The sequence below is a fragment of the Odocoileus virginianus genome, chromosome 15, assembly GCF_023699985.2.
Source record: "Odocoileus virginianus isolate 20LAN1187 ecotype Illinois chromosome 15, Ovbor_1.2, whole genome shotgun sequence".
In the NCBI taxonomy this organism is placed as follows: Eukaryota; Metazoa; Chordata; class Mammalia; order Artiodactyla; family Cervidae; genus Odocoileus; species Odocoileus virginianus.
Genome location: NC_069688.1, coordinates 61,242,451 through 61,261,488, shown reverse-complemented (window position 1 = coordinate 61,261,488; position 19,038 = coordinate 61,242,451). Strand labels below are relative to the sequence as shown.

General features: G+C 43.0%; 1 protein-coding gene across 1 annotated transcript; it reads right to left on the bottom strand.

The window, feature by feature from the left end:
* Positions 1 to 2,086: 2,086 nt before the first annotated feature.
* Positions 2,087 to 15,529, bottom strand: PSKH2 (protein serine kinase H2). Its single transcript, XM_070476879.1, is given in 8 exon segments — positions 2,087 to 2,151; positions 5,434 to 5,700; positions 9,701 to 9,877; positions 9,880 to 10,009; positions 10,011 to 10,327; positions 10,330 to 10,364; positions 14,429 to 14,538; positions 15,404 to 15,529. Coding segments are annotated over 8 exon segments (1,227 nt in total).
* Between the last annotated feature and the right edge of the window lie 3,509 nt (positions 15,530 to 19,038).

The following is a 19,038-nucleotide window of genomic DNA, read 5'->3' as shown; positions in this document are numbered from 1 at the left end:
AGAGATGTCTATTCAAGTCTCTAGCCCATTTTTAAAACTGTGCTAGTCTTTTTGTTTTGTTTTGTTTTTCAGTATTGACCTATAGAAGTCTCTTTTATATTGGAGATGAACCTCTTGTCGGATATATGGTTTGCAAATACTCTCTCCCATCTTGTGGGCTGTCTTTTGTAGTTTGCTGTGCAGAAGTTTTTTAGTTTGAAGTAACACCACCGTTTATTTTTATTCTATTGCCCATATACACAACCACGTGGATCACAGACAGCCGCTGGGAAGCTGCTCTGTAACGCAGAGCCAGCCTGGTGCTCTCTGAGGACCTAGAGAGCTGGGCATGGGGGGAGTGGAGGAAAGCACAAGAGTGCAGTGATACATGTCTAACTATGGCTGATTTGCCCTGTTACACGGCAGAAACCAACACCATTATAAAGCAATTTTCCTCCAATTAAAAAAAAAATTAAAAAATTAAAACAAAACAACAGCAGCAACAAGAAGAAAGCTTGCTCTGGACTTACTACGCCTGCATCTCCAGTATGGAGAGAGAAAGGGGCTTCAGGGGAGATCCCACCACAGCGCATTTCCTCTGAGCACCGAAGACTTCACTGAGCCAGTTGGCTGCCTACAATTCCGCCGGTAGCAGAGATATGACATGTGCATTCAGCTATTTGAGGTTTCAGGCGTATATTCTGGCAAAGTCTACAGCTTTTGCACTTCAGTGCAATGGCAGAAAATCACAGTGACTTTTCTGAGAACGGGGACAAAAGGGCAGTTGCTTTTTCTCAAACTCCTATTCTGTGTTACCTACCAATGCGCAGCATGTATCTAGGAAAAAAAAAAATACTATGATTTTTGTATCCCTCCTCATCTACAAAGGAGAGAGATTGGGGAGACTGTCCATATATTTGCTATATCTCAAACAACAATTTCTAGTTGATGTGTATTTTTTTTTTATTGTAGATCTCAGGATAAATAAGGGAATCCCTACAAACTATTGTCTTTGTTCTTGTGGGGGGAAAAAAACTCAAATTCCGTACATAAACATTACATCCTCCAATCTCTTACCATTCTGAAAATTTGGATCAAAGAAACCAGTAAAAGAATTATTTTTCTTTTCTTCCCCCTCTGTTTATTTAGATAGATGACCTGTGAGAAATATTTTTCCCCAAAGTAAAATTCTTAAAATAAATGAATGTGTTTGCCAAATACTCAAACACAGGGAAAGTCAAACATAAACCCTGCAAGTCTAGACCAAACATGTCAGTGGCTGACACTCATGATGGCACATCCTCTGATTCTGACTAGACGTTTATTTGGTCCTGAATCCATACATATTTATTTGGGTTCAAGGCTACTTAAAGTTAAATCATTTGTCTTTAGTGGAACATTTAATGAGACAAGCCACTGAAAGCTGGAAAGAATACAAAATATGTGCAATGAGACTTATGGAGAGCTCATTAAAATGACCAAATGAATATACATTGAAAATGCAGAAAATAAGGTTAACTGATGTCCTGGACAAAAATTCTTCAGACAAAGCTCATTATTCAAACACAAGTTATAAATTACAGAATCCCTGAGCCATAAAGAACAGCTGGAGAGTATATGGAAGACGATTTCATGTTGCATATTAGAAAACAGCAAGTAAAAGGGGGAAAATGCTAGAACGCCTACTATATTTTTATCTTCTTAATCTAAATTTTATTTTTGCCTATGTTTCATAAAGTACAAAACAGATTAATATGCATACATGTATATATTCTAGAAATGCATGAAAACAGCGTGCATGCTCAAACTTTTTGACTAGTGTAATGTGACACAAAACGATCAGTTCCTGGGACCACAGGTTTAATCAGATTCCTCCTCTGGAGCTCTGTCATCTGGTGAGGTCATCCAGTCCCGTCAGCAGCTTTCACACCCACATAACAGCCACTGAGGCTGTCTGCATCATTTCTCCTCCGAGAGTTGGCCATATCCACTCTTCGGATTGAAAATCCCCATCCAGCGTTTCTCCTCAGCCTCAGGAAGACAATGCCGTCAACTGTCTTGTCAACCTTGTCAACCGCCATCACACGGAAAGAGCTGGGGACGGAGGTCAGTGGGTCTGGATCAGAGAGGCTGGGTGGCCACACTCAACTCGGAATCGCGAGATCTCGGTTTCTGCAATAGAAAAGTGGGATCACCAGCTCTCTTTCATAAGGTTGCCTTTAGGGGACGTCCCTGGGGGTCCAGTGGTTAAGAATCTGCCTTGCAATGCAGGAGATGCAGGTTCGATCCCTGGTCTGGGAACTAAGGTCCCACCTGCCGCAGAGCAGGTAAGCCCACACGCTGTAACTACTGACCGGAGAGCTCTGGAGCCCGGGTGCCCCCACGGGAGAGTCTGTGCGCTGCAAAGAAGGGTCTCACGTCATGCAGGGAAGATCTCGCATGCCACAACTGAGACCCGATGCAGGTAAATACATAAGAAACATCCAAAAAGGAAAAAAAAAAAGATTTGCTGTTAGGATCAAAGTAATAAGGTATGTGAGAAATGATTTTCAAAGTATAAAATATTACCTCGATTGCTATTGCTCTTGTTCTAGTTACTGTTAAATCACCATGTGACTCTTTTATAGATACATTTCACTAACAACATTTAGAGGACTAGAAGATGAAAATTGTCCGAAAGTTCTCAGACCTATTCCACTACTATTACTGTGACAAATATGTGCCCTCAAAACTAAAAATAAAAACAGCATTCTGTGTGAAGAGGTAATGAACCATGTAAAGACAAAGACTGCCCTTTCCTTTTATTCCAGGCTCATCCAGTTAGTTACAAGTACACTGTAATACTCATGAACAGTTTGGGCCTTTTTCTCCTTTCTTGTCCCTTTCTTTATCTGTGCCTATTTCTGTCATCTGTAACAGAAACTAGCTAACTGTACAAAACAACAACAAAGAAGGCAGAAAACTGAAACTCGGTATTAGAAATTGCACTATTAGCTTTGGAGAAATAAAAGAAATTGAGAGCAATGGGAAAGATTCCTGGGAGAGATTGGAGGCAGGAGGAGAAGGGGGCGACAGAGGATGAGACAGTTGGATGGCATCACTGACTCGATGGACAGGACTTTGAGTAAACTCCGGGAGACGGTGAGGGACAGGGAGGCCTGGCATGCTGCGGTCCATGGGGTCTCATGGAGTCGGACACGACTGAGAAGCTGAACCACAGGAGCAATGGTGCATGTTCCATTCATGTCTTTACTCTTTTGCCTCTAAACAGAAAAGTTTAGAGAGAATGACTGTAGTGTTCTGCTTTCCGATTTGCTGATGAATATTTCTCTTTCAGTGTGACCTAGTGCAGGGCCTTCTGAGAGGCCTGCCCTGCAGAGGGCCCCGCAGGCGTGCTGTCCTGCAGAGTCTGCCAGCTACCCCTGGCCCCTCTGCATGCTCCATTCACCGGCTCTGTCCTCCACCCCACCCACGACTGCCCTCCTTCCTCGTTCTGACAAACAGGCCCCACTTTCATCTCTGATTTTCTGCATCAGCTCCCAAATTAAATCCTTTGCACAAGGTTCTCTTACCTAGGGTTTACCCACGGCTTTGTATCCTGCAGTCTCCTTCATTCTCCCAGACTTGGAGCCCCAGCGTCTCCATGGAGATTCCCAGCCTCCCCTTCAAGGACAACAGAGTCCTACCTTCCAGATTCTCACATTCATTCTCTCCTTTAATGAACACCAGTTAATAAAGTCAAAGTAGCAGCTTGTACAGAAGATGGGGTGTGTGCTCAACCGCTTGATCGTGTCCGACTCTGCGATCCCATGGACTGTATCCGCCAGGCTCCTTTGTCCATGGGATTCTCCAGGCAAGAAAACTGCAGTGGGTTTCCATTTCCTTCTCCAGGGGATCTTCCTGACCCAGGAATTCAACTCATATCTCCTGCAGCTCTGGCATTGGCAGGCAGATTCTTTCCCACTGAGCTCCCTGGGCAGCTTAAAAAATACACAACATCTGACTGAGGCATTGGTCACACAGTGGTTAGTATAGCTGCTTTCCAAAAGCTAAGTAACTAGTTTATAAATGAACAATAGTCCCATGACTAGTCAAAGCTTTCATATTTCTTGGTTCCTTTGAGGCATTCTCACAGAGAATTATTATTTTAAATCATAATTAAAAACCCAGACATTACAAGCATACATGGACACAATATAGATACAGTACCTAAAATTCTAGATGAGACATCTTAAATTTTAAAGATCGTAGGGGTGATCATTTTCTGATGCACAGAAATATCAAATTGCTATATTGTGCACTAGGAGCTAACACATTGTCGTAGGACAATTATACTTTAAAAACAAACTATAGAAAGAGAGAGCAGATTTCTGGATACCAGAGGCAGGTGGGAGGGCAGAAGAGGGACTGGATGAAGGTGGTCAAAAGGCAGAACATTCTAGTTATGAGATCAATACATATTGAGGATGTACAACAAGATTAAATAAGTAATCCTGATGTATGTTATATGTGAAAGTTGTTTAAAAGAGTAAATCCTAAGAGTCCTCAGCACAAGGAAAAAATTTTTTTCTTTTACTTTGTATCTATATGAGATGATGGATGTTCACTAAACTTATTGTGATAATCATTTCATGATACGTGTAAGTCAAATAATTATGCTGGATGTCTTAAACTCATATAATGCTGTTATGTCAATGAGACCTCGATAAAACAGGAAGAAAAAAATATAAGGATTATAATTGATGTTGAAACTCAATAAATCAAAGAACTTCTAAAAGTAGAGGGTAATTATTGATGGATTTAATTATAAGTTTTCATAAAACTACAAACAGTCATTTTTTAAAGTAGATGGTTAAGCTATCATTCATATCTTTGCACTAGGAGGACTCAAGTAGCATTAATTTCCTCAAAAACAGTAGTTTTTATTAAAATTTCTACTGATGATAACCCTCTAACAGTTTCCTTCCTTCTTTGAACATTAGCCTGTAGTTTTGGTAGGATTTCACTTGAGCTTTGCAATTAAATTTTATGTAAATATGTTCCAAGGTACCGATTAACTCTACATAACATTGTTAATAATAGAGCAAAATTGTTCTTCCTTATTTCAAAAAGCAAGAGATCTTGTACATCATCTTTATATCATAGATATTTAAGGTTTGTCTCTTGCCAATATTCAAAGAAGACTTCAAATTGTGTCTCATATTTGCCAAAACTGAAACCACTCAAAGTCAAGCTTTGACTAAGTCAGAATGCTCTATCTGTTGGGGCACTTGTAAACCCTAGAAAAAGCAAACAGACATTCACAAGTTAATTATAGGTGACATCTCATTTAAAAAATAGAGAAAGAGCCAATTGATCCCACACGGAGCTCAGAGAGAGGATATCTTTCTAAGTTTAAGAGGCTCTTGACATGAAGGAAGGATGCTTTCAGTTCTTGACTTATAAAGAAAGCACTGAAGCTAAAAGGGCTGGGCAGGGCGTTCCCGACGGCTCGGTGGCAAAGGATCTGCCTGCCCGTGCAGGAGACACAGATCCCGAACCGGGAGGAGCCCACGTGCGTGGAGCAACTAGGCCTGGACGTCACAACCGCGGAGCCTGCGCTCTGGAGCCCGGAGCTGCAGCGACTGCGCTCACGCACTGCGGCTCCTGAAACCCCGGCGCCCTGAGGCCCGTGCTCCGCAACGAGAGAGGCCGCTGAGGCGGGGAGCCCGTGCGCTGCAGCTAGAGAAAGGCCCGTGCCGCAGCAGAGACTCCGCACAGCCAGAAAAAAAGTGAAAATTAAACTATGTTTGAAAAGGGATCAATCCAAGAAGATGTAACAAGCATACACATTTACGCACCCAACATCAGTTCAGTTCAGTTCAGTCGCTCAGTTGTGTCCGACTCTTGGCGACTCCATGAATCACAGCACGCCAGGCCTCCCTGTCCATCACAAACTCCCGGAGTTTACGCAAACTCATGCCCATCGAGTCGGTGATGCCATCCAGCCGCCCTGAATACATAAGGCAAGTGCTAACAACCATAAAAGAAGAAATTGACAGTAACACGATAGTAGTGTGGGACTTTAATAGCCCACTTACACCCATTCACAGATCATCTAGACAGAAAATAAATAAACACAAGCTTTAAATAACACAATAGACCAGGTAGATTTAATTGATATTTATAGGACATTCTGCCCCAAAGCAGCAGAATAAACTTTTTTCTCAATTCTTCAGGATAGACCACATTTGGGGTCACAAATCAAGCAAGCCTTGGAAAATTTAAGAAAATGGAAATTTTATCAATCATCTTTTCTGACTACAATGCTATGAAATTGGAAATCAATTACAGGAAAGAAATCTTTAAAAAAAAAACACACAAATACATGGAGACTAGACAGTGTGTAGCTAAATAACCAACTAATTACTGCAGAAATTAAAGAACTAAAGAAATACAGAAATACATAGAAACAAATGTCAATGAAAACATGATAACCCAAAACCTATGGGATAAAAAAGCAGTTCTAAGAGGGAAGTTTATGTCAATTCCATCTCACCTCAAGAAACAAGAAAAACCTCAACTAAACAATCCAAACTTACACCTAAAGCAACCAGAGAAAGAAGAACAAAGAAAACCCAAAGTCAGTAGAAAGAAAGAAATCATAAAGTTCAGAGCAGAAATAAATGAAATAGAAATGAAGAAAACAATATCAAAGATCAATAAAAGTAAAAGTTAGTTTTTGAGATGATAAACACAATTGATAAACCCTTAGCCAGACTCTTCAAGAAAAAAGGGAGAGAACTCAATAAAATTAGAAATGAAAAAGGAGAAATCATAACTGACACCATGGAAATACAAAGGATCATAAGAGACTACTACAAGCAACTATACGCCAATAAAACTGACAACCTGAAAGAAATGAACAAATTCTTGGAAAGGTACAATCTTCTAAGACTGAACCAGAAAGAATTAAAAAATATAAGCAGATAGTTCACAAGCATTGAAATTGAAACTGTAATTTAAAATCTTCCAACAAAAAAGTCTAGGACCAGATGGCTTCACAGGTGAATTCTATAAAACATTTTGAGAAGAGATAATACCTATCATGCTCAAACTCTTCCAAAAGTTGCAGAAGGAAGAACACTCTCAAATATTTTCTGAGGCAACCATCACCCTGATACCAAATCCAGACAAAAATGCCACAAAAAGTGAAAAAATCACAGGCCAATATCACTGATGAACATAGACACAAATATCCTCAAGAAGATACTAGCAAACAAAATCCAAGAACGTATTTAAAGGATCATACAACATGATCAAGTGGAATTTACAACAAGAATGCAAGGATTCTTCAATATATGCAAATTAATCAAAGGGACTCTCAAGAGCCTTCTCCAACATCACAATTCAAAAGCAACAATTCTTTGGCGCTCAGCCTTCTATATGGCCCAGCTCTCACATCCATACATGACTACTGGAAAAACCATAGCTTTGACTACATGAACCTTTGTCAGCAAAATGATGTCTCTGATTTTTAATACGATGCCTAGGTTTGTCATAGCTTTCCTTCTAAGGAACAACCGTCTTTTAATTTCATGGCTGCAGTCTCCATTCTAAATGTATCTTTCAAACTACTTTTCAAGAAATCTGTAACAATTCATCCCATACCAACAGTGGATAAGAAGGCTAATCTCTTAGTACTCATAACATCAATGAGTAAATTAGAGCTTTTTTTTTCTTAATTTGTATCAATTTGAAAGACAAAGAAAAGATAAGGTTGTCTTCATTTGCATTTATTTGGGCATTAGTGATGCTAGATGTTTTTTTAAAGCGTCTCATGATTTGCATTGTGTGTGAATTCTTTCCATCCTTTCCTACCTCCCTGTGTAAATCTCAGTTCTCAATTACCAATTTGTATTCAAACATATACATGTGCAATAAGACATTAAATCTGCAAGAGGATAGAAAATAATATTTTTCAATTTGTTATTTAACTTTTAATTTTGCTTAAGATGTTATACCTATAGATGTTACACTTTAAGTATGTACGATTAAACTATCAATACTTTTCCGTATGAGAAAAAAAAAAGTCCTTTCATCACTAAACATAAAACAAATTTGGTCACTTGCTCAATAAGAAGTAAATCTCCTGTTTTGTCAGGCTTCCCACACAGAGGAATTGGCAGCTTTCCTTCCCTAAACAAACCAACAGAAGCGTTAATGCATTCCTAAGCACTGGGAGTTCTGAGTTTAAACAATGGATGAATATTCTACACAAACTGCAAGGTTAAACATTTGACTGAGAAAACACCACATCTCACAAAGGGCTTGGATCCTCTAGAATCAAGGCAGATAAATGTCTCACCAAACATCCAAGCATCACTCTGAGCCTCCAGGTATGCATTAGTCTACACCGGGCTCAGGCTTTGCACGATGACTGAAGACGTAGCAAACTCACTTCCCTACTTGATTGTCACTGCTATGTGCTAGCCACAGACAGCGCCGTCACTGAGGCCCTTTGCTACCTTGAAACATGGCTTTCAATTGGGGTGATTTTTGCCCCATAGAGGCCATTTAAGAATGTCTGAGGACAATGTTAATTGTCACAACTTGGGGGAAGGTGTGTATCTAGTGTAGCTATTGGATACCAGTATCTACCAGACTGCTGGTGTATCTCCTGGTACCTAGTTGGTAGGCTTAGCATCCTACTGCACACAGTGTTGTAACCATGTGTTCAGAGAAACAAACTCACTCAGAAGGACAATGCAGATAGTGGAGTGCAGTTAGTTATACCAGTGGGCCCAAGGCAGAGCCTCCTCTTAGCCAAGGACCCCGACCAGCTTTTGTGAAAACCTTATATACCCTAAGTGTACTTGCTCAAAGCCACCTCTCCAAATTCCCTGAAACTAGTCTGGACAAGGTAAAAGAGAGATACGATCAGAGTTAAGCCATGTGTCACAAGACCAGATAAACAGTGGGTATTTAGCAATAGGCCTGTGGTCATATCCCGATAAACACAATGGAGTTTACCGCTTTGTTCTGTTACAGAGATAATTGGCGTACTCTTAAAAGAATGGCAAGGGAGAGTCCAAGCTCAACTAAATGGCAAGGGAGAGTCCAAGCTCAACTCCCGAGGCTCTTCCGTCCGGGGGTCTGGTTTCCCATTGGTATGCCACTTCTATAGACCTCGGGCGCCAAGTTCGGAGTCCGCTGGGAGGGTGACCACGCGTGTAGCCTGATGTTCGCAGCCTGGGCGGAGACGGAGCCCAGCTCTGTCTGTTTCCTGTTTCAGCAGGACGGCCATACCCCGCACCCCTCCCCACCCGACTCCGGTAAAGAACCATCCTGCTGCAAATGCCAATAGTGTGGAAACTGAGGAACTCTGTTCAACTACCTGCCAATGCAGGGACACAGGTTCAAGCCCTGGCTCGGGAAGATCCCACATGCCGCACGGTAGCTAAGCCCACACACCACAGCTACTGAACCTGAGCTCTGGAGCCCACAAATCACGACGACTGAGCCCACGGGCGGCAGCTACTGAAACCCATGCACCTCGAGGCTGTGCTCCGCACGACGAGAAGCCTCCTCAGGAAGAAGCCTGCACCCTGAGCAGGCTTGAGAGCCCGCACGCACCAACAAAGACCCCGTACAACCCCAAATAAAGCAAATTAATTTCTTTTAAAAAGAAGATCTATTCAAGACCAAGTCCATAGGAAGACACTGAGCTCTTAGCTCTCACCTCTCCTGTATAACTCTCTGCCTTTCAGAATCTTCCTAGAAAGCCTCACATGGCTTTCATCGTTAAAAGACAGGGATCTGCCAAGTAACACATACTCGATTAGACCAAAAATCCACGTGTCAACTCTGCTGGTATAAGATTTTCTCAGCAAAACTTCAGGAGCTATGTACTCTGGGGTCCACAGAGCATCCTCACTGTCCAGTCACCCCCTTTGTTCCTAGAGTGTCCCAAATCAACGTCTGTGATTAAAATGTGTGAGTCTACTCCTGGGTGATTGTGTAAGAGCTTTTCAGGCTTTAGGTCTCTGTTGAGTTATTCTCAACGCATGCACATACCTCATGCCATCAGCAACCACGTGGGGGATTCTGACGGCATCCTGCTCTGTAAAGGATCCCTGAGAGATGAGTCAATCAAAGAACTCCCTTTCTAGAGCCAACCCCATCATCACGTAAACTTGATCTCCGGCCCCAAAGATCTCCAGGAGCTGGATGATGGAACTGTGGCCAAACCCCCATAGGACAGGCAACTCAGACTCACACACCTCCCTGCCTTCTCTCATTCTGGTTTCCATCACTTTTATTGCAAAAGGTTTCTTGGTGGTCCTTGGCTCCACCCTGACCACCTCCTGAAACTGCCAGTCCCAATACAAGTCTTGATATCATATCTGTTGGAAGCAAAGTCAAATAAATCTGCTATCCTTTCAAGTGATGATTTTCAAAATGATTTAATTCAATGTTTTACATCAATTTTTCTAGCTTTACACCCCCACATCCAGTTTCCTTAGTTGTGTTCATTATTTTAAAAAATTCCCCCAAATCCTCTTGAAATGGAGGCAAGGGATAAAAAGTAATTAGTTGGTTGAAAGACAAACAATCTTAATAACAATAGCTACCATTTATTACACATTTATTATGTGCTAGGATTTTTTTTAAAATTTTATCCAATAAAATCCCTGCTGGGCAATATTAAAAAGCTAAGTAATTTCCCAAGGCTATACAGTTTCAATAGATGAAATTTAAATCTAATTCCTTCAAAGGCACTGCTCCAAGTTTTCCTTGAAGAATTTTGGGACCTCCATCTACCATTTTCTCTCCTCCTTCCAACTCTTATTTTTATCATTCTGCAACAGCACCCACCAAACCAGGTGGAGAAAATGAAAAAGAAACTTGGTCCTATTTGTAACTTTTCCAAAGAGGGAGGAAACAGTATCAGGAGGCAGGGTGCAAGCAGTAGGCTTCCTCGGGTTGCTTGACTGTGAGCTCTCAGTCCCAGGAACACCTCGTATCTCGCTCAAGTTCTTGCCCAGAGATGCTCCTTAGTTGATGACCACTGAGAAAGCCAACGTGGTTATGCTATTGAAAGGGCAGCTTTCAGAAGATGGGTGGGGGTGGTATCGGGACCTCCCTGCAGCCAGCAGCTGTCATTGTTTCCCTGACTCCCCTGCACCTGCAAGATTCAGGGAGCCAACAGAATTTTGTGTGCCCGTAACGTGTAATCATTTCTCAGAAAGACCAGGAAGTCAAATGAATTTCAAAGGCTAGGGCTCTTCAACTTGAATTATCTGTGTCAATGTCTGTGTAAATTTAAGAATCCTATCAGAATTTAATCTTCTGTCTTTATTTAAGAAATGTTGAGAAAGCGCTTGACTTAGAGTCATGATTTTACAGCTGGAAAGAATATTAGAGAATGATTTCATCCAATCTCTCATTTTAGCAATGAAGCCATTTGAAGATCAGGTTAGCTGATTGGTTAAGCTGTGGAGTGGGGACTAAAACCCAGGGGTCTTTACCTGCATCATAATTTGGTGCTTTTCCCACTTTATTAAAACTTCTCTCAAGTAAGGATTTCAACAAACGAAGTGTATTCAAGGAGGGTACAAGGAAAAGATAATTTTTTTAGACACATACTCAGTACCAAAGATTCAAATGCAGATATCAACCTGTACTTTAAGTAATCTTATTTCTTTTTGCTGAATTTATTCTTCCTCTAATTTCTTTTTGGTTTGATCCACTTACTTATTCCCTGTATTCCTGTGCTTGCTGAATAAAAATGACATTTGGCTGTAGCAGCTTACAGGAAATAGCTTTGTTCTATACAGTGCATTTAATTTTCTAGCCAATTACCTTATCAAAACAGATAGCAATTTAGCAATCTTAAATGGATTCTGCCCCTTCTTCTCTTGCCAACTCTTATTTTTATTCGCATGCACTCCCAGTGTGATTTTGAAGATAATCACAGGCATTTCAAATTCGGTTGGTCTGCAGATGAACACATTACCTCTAATGTGGAAGAAAGCATTTTGCAAATACTAATTTATCACTCTGCCCTCAAAACTGCAGGAAAATTCATTTGCTCATGGGATTAATCATCAGCTATCAGAAATTACTATTTCTGAGGAGCCACACTCTTACTCAAATAAAAGAAGCTTTACTCAACACTGTTACAGGCTTTTATATATCAACAATTTGAAAAAACAAAATGCTAGCAATTTGGCATTGGAAGAAATAGTAAGCTTTAAGCCAAAATTTAGAGTTGTGGAAATAAATGGTTTTAGAAAACAAATGTTCCATAACAAGTTGGAAGCTGTGGCCTTCCTTGTGAGCCGCTGATGGCCATGGATGGTGACTATTTTTATGAGGATGGTGACTATTTTTATGACTTGGGTGGCTATATCTTGTGCAGCGCCTGACACAGAGGGGACAGCAATAAATGTTGAATGAGAGACCCATTCACTGAATGCTTATTATTTCCAATTTTCACTTGTGTTTTGAAAACATTAAGAAAGGAATCAGGCATGGGAGAATGCATCTACAAGGCCATTCCACCTCCTGCACTTCCACCCTCCATCCCTGCTCTCCCGCAAAGCAGCCCCAAAGGTAGTTTTGTAGGTCATCATCTCAGAGACTACAGGAAATAAATTATTACTTTAACTTCAGCTGCCACAAACTGGGAATCTTCTGAACATGACTTAAAAAAAAAAATGGAAAAGACAATAATACCAATTTGACAGAAGCAATTGTAATGAATTCCCAAGAAGAAAGTGAATATAGTCAGACTTAAATTCTGTCATCTATCTCTCACTGCGGGCTCACAATGGAGAAGAAAGACAGTTGTTTTCTAGACCTCATTCTGCCACCAACTTGGACAAGTCACTTAATCCTCTGGGGCTCAACTCCCCACTGGTTAAAGAAGAGCCTTGAGTTAGTCTCTAAAGTCCTTCCAGTGTTGAGATCCTCTCCTTTTATGACCCTTTCATACTGGAAGGAGCTGAGTTACAAGGGTAGATAAAGACTAGACCAGAGCTCCCCCGGCTACAGATGACCAGAGATGTGACCCAACCATTTGGCAAGATCCCACGTCCCTTTTGATTCGAGTTCACTTGCATCAGCCAACTTAGTTCCTCCCTAGGCTTAGTGGATACTAGACTAATCATCAAGTCATCTTTGTTCCAGAACTTCCCATGGAGGGCAGGAAATGGCTCTGCATAGACTCTGGTCAGAATACTGTGAAGAAGCGACCAAATAACCCCAGGGTTAGAATCCAGTTGGGCCATCCACACCTGTGTCCCACCAAATGCTGCCGAATGGAGAGGATTCCGTGACGACCTTCCTCCGCTTGGCCAACCCAGGGCGCTCAGGAAACTCCTTCTCAGGCCAACCAACTGGCTGGCCTTCCTTGCTTATTACTTACATGTCAGTTACATCTTATGTCTCCCTTCAGTTCAGTTCAGTTCAGTTCAGTCGCTCAGTCGAGTCCGACTCTTTGTGACCCCGTGGCCTGCAGCACGCCAGGCCTCCCTGTCCATCACCATCTCCCGGAGCTTGCCCAAGTTCATTGAGTTGGTGATGCCATCTAGCCATCTCCTCTGCCCTCAATCTTTCCTAGCATCAGGGACTTCTCCAATGAGTTGGCTGTTCACCTCAATCAGTCAGTCAGTTCAGTCGCTCCGTCGTGTCTCTTTGCAACCCCGTGAATCACAGCACGCCAGGCCTCCCTGTCCATCACCAACTCCCGGAGTTTACCCAAACTCATGTCCATCAAGTCGGTGATGCCATCCAACCATCTCATCTTCTGTCGTCCCCTTCTCCTCCTGCCCCCAATCCCTTCCAGCATCAGGGTCTTTTCCAATGAGTCAACTCTTTGCAACTCCAAAGTACTGGAGTTTCAGCTTCAGCATCAATCCTTCCAATGAATACTCAGGACTGATCTCCTCTAGGATGGACGGGTTGGATCTCCTTGCAGTCCAAGGGACTCTCAAGAGCCTTCTCCAACACCACAGTTCAAAAGCATCAATTCTTCAGCACTCAGATTTCTTCACAGTCCAACTCTCACATCCATACATGGCCACTGGAAAAACCACACCTCAGATGACCAAAATAGTGGAGCTTCAGGTTTAGAATCAGTCCTTCCAACAAGTATTCAGAATTGTTTTCCATTAAGAGTGACTGGTTTGATGTCTTTGCTATTCAAGGGACTTTCAGGAGTCTTCTCTAGCACCACAGTTCAAAGGAACCAATACTTTGGTGTCCTGCCTTTTTTACAGTCCATTCTTATGAGGAAGGTATTTGTTATTATTCCCATTTTACAGAGTGGAAACTGAACAAGGAGAAAGGCTAAGGAACATTCCCAAAGACGCACAATAGAAAAGACAGGAGTGGATCTCAAGTCTAGAGTCAAAGCTCTGTTTTTATTACTTTAATAGAATGTAACAGAAGATCCTTCACATACCCCAGCCCCAGTGTATCCAAAGCAAGGTCCTTCTCGATGCCACTGCGGATGGTGACTGCAGCTATGAAATGAAAAGACACTTGCTTCTTGGAAGAAAAGGTATGACCAACCTAGACAGCATATTAAAAAGCAGAGACGTTACTTTGCCAACAAAGGTCCATCTAGTCAAGGCTATGGTTTTTCCAGTAGTTAAGTATGGATGTGAGAGTTGGACTATAAAGAAAGCTGAGCACTGAAGAATTGATGCTTTTGAACTGTGGTGTTAGAGAGACTCTTGAGAGTCCCTTGGACTGCACGGAGATCCAACCAGTCCATCATAAAGGAAATCAGTCCTGAATATTCATTGGAAGGACTATTCGTTTATTGATGCTGAAGCTGAAACTCCAATACTTTGACCACCTGATTCGAAGAGCTGACTCATTAGAAAAGACCCTGATGCTGGGAAAGACTGAAGGCAGAAGGAGCAGGGGACGACAGAGGATGAGATGGTTGGATGGCATCACTGACTCTACTCAATGGACATGAGTTTGAGCAAGCTCCAGGAGATGGTGAAGGACAGGGAACCCTGGCGTGCTGCAGTCCATGGGGACACAGAGTCGGACACGACTGTACCAGTGAACAACACCCCCTTCTCCATATCCCCCTATGCCCCACCCCTACCTGGCACTGTGAGGGTGGAGACCATCCTCCTGCCCCTGGACTCTGAAATCAGGGATTCCCTCCCTGTCCTCCTTGCATTTCCTCCTTCCTTTCAGTCTATAACTTTCCCTCTCCTCTGCCCTCCCACTCTTTTCGAAGAGACACTGGCCAAAAGAGCAGAGAATATTTTATTCCAGACTACTGCAATAGGGGTCAAAACTGCTGTGCTGGGAAAGAACGGCTGAGTTCAGCTGTGGAAACACATGGCAGGAGAGTGTAAGGCTGGAGCGAGCTTGTAGGAAATTATCAGTAGCAGAGGCCACGGCGGAGGGGTACCTGGGAGCTAGATCCCGGACTCCCATCGAGACTGGTAGATAAGGCCGGGCTCTTTCTTGATGCTTGTATTTCAGAAGAAAGGATGGCCCAAGTCCCGGAGAAAGACTTTCCCGGGTTGTAGAACATTTACATCTCAAAGCGGCCGAGATTTTCGGGAGGTCAGGGGCCTTTCATCAGAAGACCTTAGGGTCCTGGCTTCCCTTGCGTCTCATCTGGTAGATAATCCACCCGCGATGCGGGAGACCTCGGTTCGATCCCTGGGTTGGGAAGATCCCCTGGAGAAGGGAAGGGCTACCCACTCCAGTATTCTGGCCTGGAGAATTCCATGGACTGTATAGTCCATGGGGTCGCAGAGAATCGGACACGACCGAGCGACTTTCACTAGGGTCCTGGCAAGTCTAGGGGAAGGGCAAGGCCGTGGGCCGCGGGTCACCTTTCTCAGCCCCGCTCCAGCCCAGCCGCTCCGCCGGCGCTGCTCACTGCGCTTTACCTGGTGAGGCCCCAGCGCTCGGACTTGGCGCAGAAGCAGGCAGCTTGCATCCTGAGCGTGGCCTTGGGTCGGGGTCCTCCAGAGTGGCCTTGGCCTTGGCCCTCTCACTGCACCCCGGCTGGTGCAGGCGCCCTGGAACGTGCACCTCCCTGCGGGCGCTGCAACCCAGGGCCAAGACACGGAGCGGGGTCTGGCTTCTCAGGGGGCGGCCACCCACTTATCGCCGGAACCGCAAGGCAGGTGGGACAGAGCGCCCGGCCCGGGAGTCCTTGCTGGGAAGAAGGCCTTGCCGACGTCAGGCTGCCTTGATCCACGCTGACCACTTACCCTAGTAGATTTAGAGATGGTAAGAGCAAAGTGGAGGAGAAGGTAGGAGCCTCAGTCTTCTGGTCCGTGAAATGGGGACGTGAACATACGAACTTATATCTATAAAGTATAGCTTCCCTCTAAAGGACTTTCCCTGTCTCCAAAGCAGAACTCACTCATATAAAGATGATATGAACTTTAAATATATTATTTTTCAGCGCTAAGAGCTTGTAATATTTAAAGTATAAAACATCACTGTACTCTTTGGCGTTAGTTGCACACTCAAGTCCGTGTCTGACACTCTGCTAGCTCCTACAGCCAGAAGAGACATGAGCTACACTCTGCCAGTGATGCATGTGAGACGCAAACACTCTGGGCAAAACCAGATGTCCAGAACTAAGTGTGATATACTCTGCAAACACAAGGATAAAATCTATGGGGGGGGATTGTATTAATAATTATGTGGTGGTTTAGTTGCTAAGTCATGTCTGACTCTTGCAACCCCCTTGGACTGTAGCCCCCCAGGCTCCTCTGTCCATGAGATTTCCCAGGCAAGAATACTGGAGTGGGTTGCCATTTCCTTCTCCAGGGGGTCTTCCTGACCCAGGGATCGAACCAGGGTCTCCTGAATTGCAGGTGGATTCTTTACTGACTGAGCTATGAGGCTCAGATGTTAATAATTATACAGAATATTAATTAATATAATTGTGTTATAATTGTTCTTATATAATATTTAATCTTCTGTTTTGTCTATTTCATTCTTACATTCATAATTGTTTTTATGTGTTTGCATATAAGTATTTTAATAAATGATATTAAAGTTTGGGTTATATATCAATATATTGATTTATATGATTTATATTGATAACGTTTATATAAATGATGTGCAGGAAGTGAAATTCAGTGAAGATCAGACACCCCTCACAGGTTATAGAGCCAGAGCTGGAGGCCAAGTCTCCCAGTTTAGTGCCCTTTCAGTGGTCATTTCTTTTCTAATTTCAGTTAACCTTGGGCTTCCCAGGAGGCTCAGTGGTAAAGAATCTGCCTGCCAAGCAGGAGACACAAAGGTCCCCTGGAGAAGGAAATGCAACCCACTCCAGTATGCTTGCCTGGAAACCCCCATGGACAGAGGAGCCTGGGGCCTACAGTCCATGGGGTCACAAAAGAGTCAGACAGGACTGAGCACTCTCAGACAACACTTAGTCCTCTTAACAGGGAGCATCTGTGATGGGTCAGTTAGTCCTGGGTTTGCCCGAAAGAACTAACTGTATTTTGAAGGAAATTCTAAAATTGACTTGGGGTGTAGTTTAGAGAAATTGAGCCCATCCTGCAGAGGGAGCTTAAGTGCCAGATAAACAGACTTTTCATGAAAAAGAACCCACGGGATTCCCCAAGTACTGGGGGACAAAGAGAGAAGGTTGACGGTTAGCCAGGAAAGAATTTGTGCTTTTGCGTTTCAGGCTTTTGAATGAATTGGCAGAATAGGCCAAAGTCCAAAGGACGCGGAATGAGAAAGAGAAGAAGGGGCGCTGATGGAGAGAAATAAAGCCTTTAGAGGCTGCTCAAGGAGCGAGCTCGCTGCTCCGGGAGCCCAGAGCTGTGAGCTGAGGATGCGAGCGGCGGCCCAGGGCATGGGAAACGCCCTCCTAAATCCGGGCCCGGGGCCGCCAGGACAGCCTCCCGCAGCTCCCGGAGGAGGTCCGTCCTTGGAGCTGGCCGCCCTGCGGTGAGAGCTTCATCAAGAGCCTACTGCTAAGCCTGAACTTTCCTTGAAAATTGGCTAATAAAATCTCTGGCTTTTAAGCCCTTTCAAAATGAAAACGGTAAATTAGAAACCACTCATCAGTTCTCTTTTGGAAAGCACCAACTATTGTTAGTAACTGCAAGTGTTGTTGAAAATATAAATTCCGTGCCTGGAGACAAAATTTTAACTACTTACGTAGTCAAAACTTTTATGGGTTTTCACCAAGCTTTGAAATGCAAAATGTTAAGCACACATCATCTGCGTGTTCTTGTAGCCTATCTAACCCCTCGGAAAGAACCGGTATTGTGTAGAATAGCATCCTCCGGCAGTGTCCCCTGTGTGTATTTCTCTTTGTTGTCATAATTGCTTCATTGTTTTCGAAGCCATGCAAACATTGTTTGGGATCACTTGCTGTTTACACATTAATTAACTATTTATAGTTATTTAAATTATATATTTTATCCTAATTGAAGTAAGACAGCCGTTGAAGTTAAGTTTTAGACGTAAGGCTTGTTTTAAATGAACTTTTCTTTTTATGTTCATGAGTTTAGTGCTTATAAACGGCTTCCTGTGAGACTCACACCAGTTGAAGAAGGACGATGGTGTTTAACTGACATCTGGTTCTGGTGCTAAAGTTTGCTCCAGTGGTGTTTTCTGAAGAGGATGAAATAAATTGAACATGCAGTTTCTAAAGAAAAAAAATCCAACCTCATCCTCAACTCCCACTCATTACCCCCAAGTCACAAATTCTCATTGAATAGTTGGTTATGACATTCAAAACAATAGGTAATACATTGCACCAATCACTCAGTGCTGGGTTCTCTCCTACACCCAGTTTTCAAAAAGTAGGGTTAGAAAGGCACAGGGAATCCTAGGCAACAGAGATTCTCAACTAAGCACCTTGATGTGTGAAAGATACACTCAACAAATTAGAAACCAATCCCTAAGGAATATTGCACTGAAAGGATTTAAGAGAAAGTGCTTGTCTGACTCTTTGCAACCCAGTGGACTGCAGCCCAACAGGTTCCTCTGTCCGGGGGATTTTTCAGGCAGGAATACTGGAGTGGGTTGCTATTTCCTCCTCCAGGAGATCTT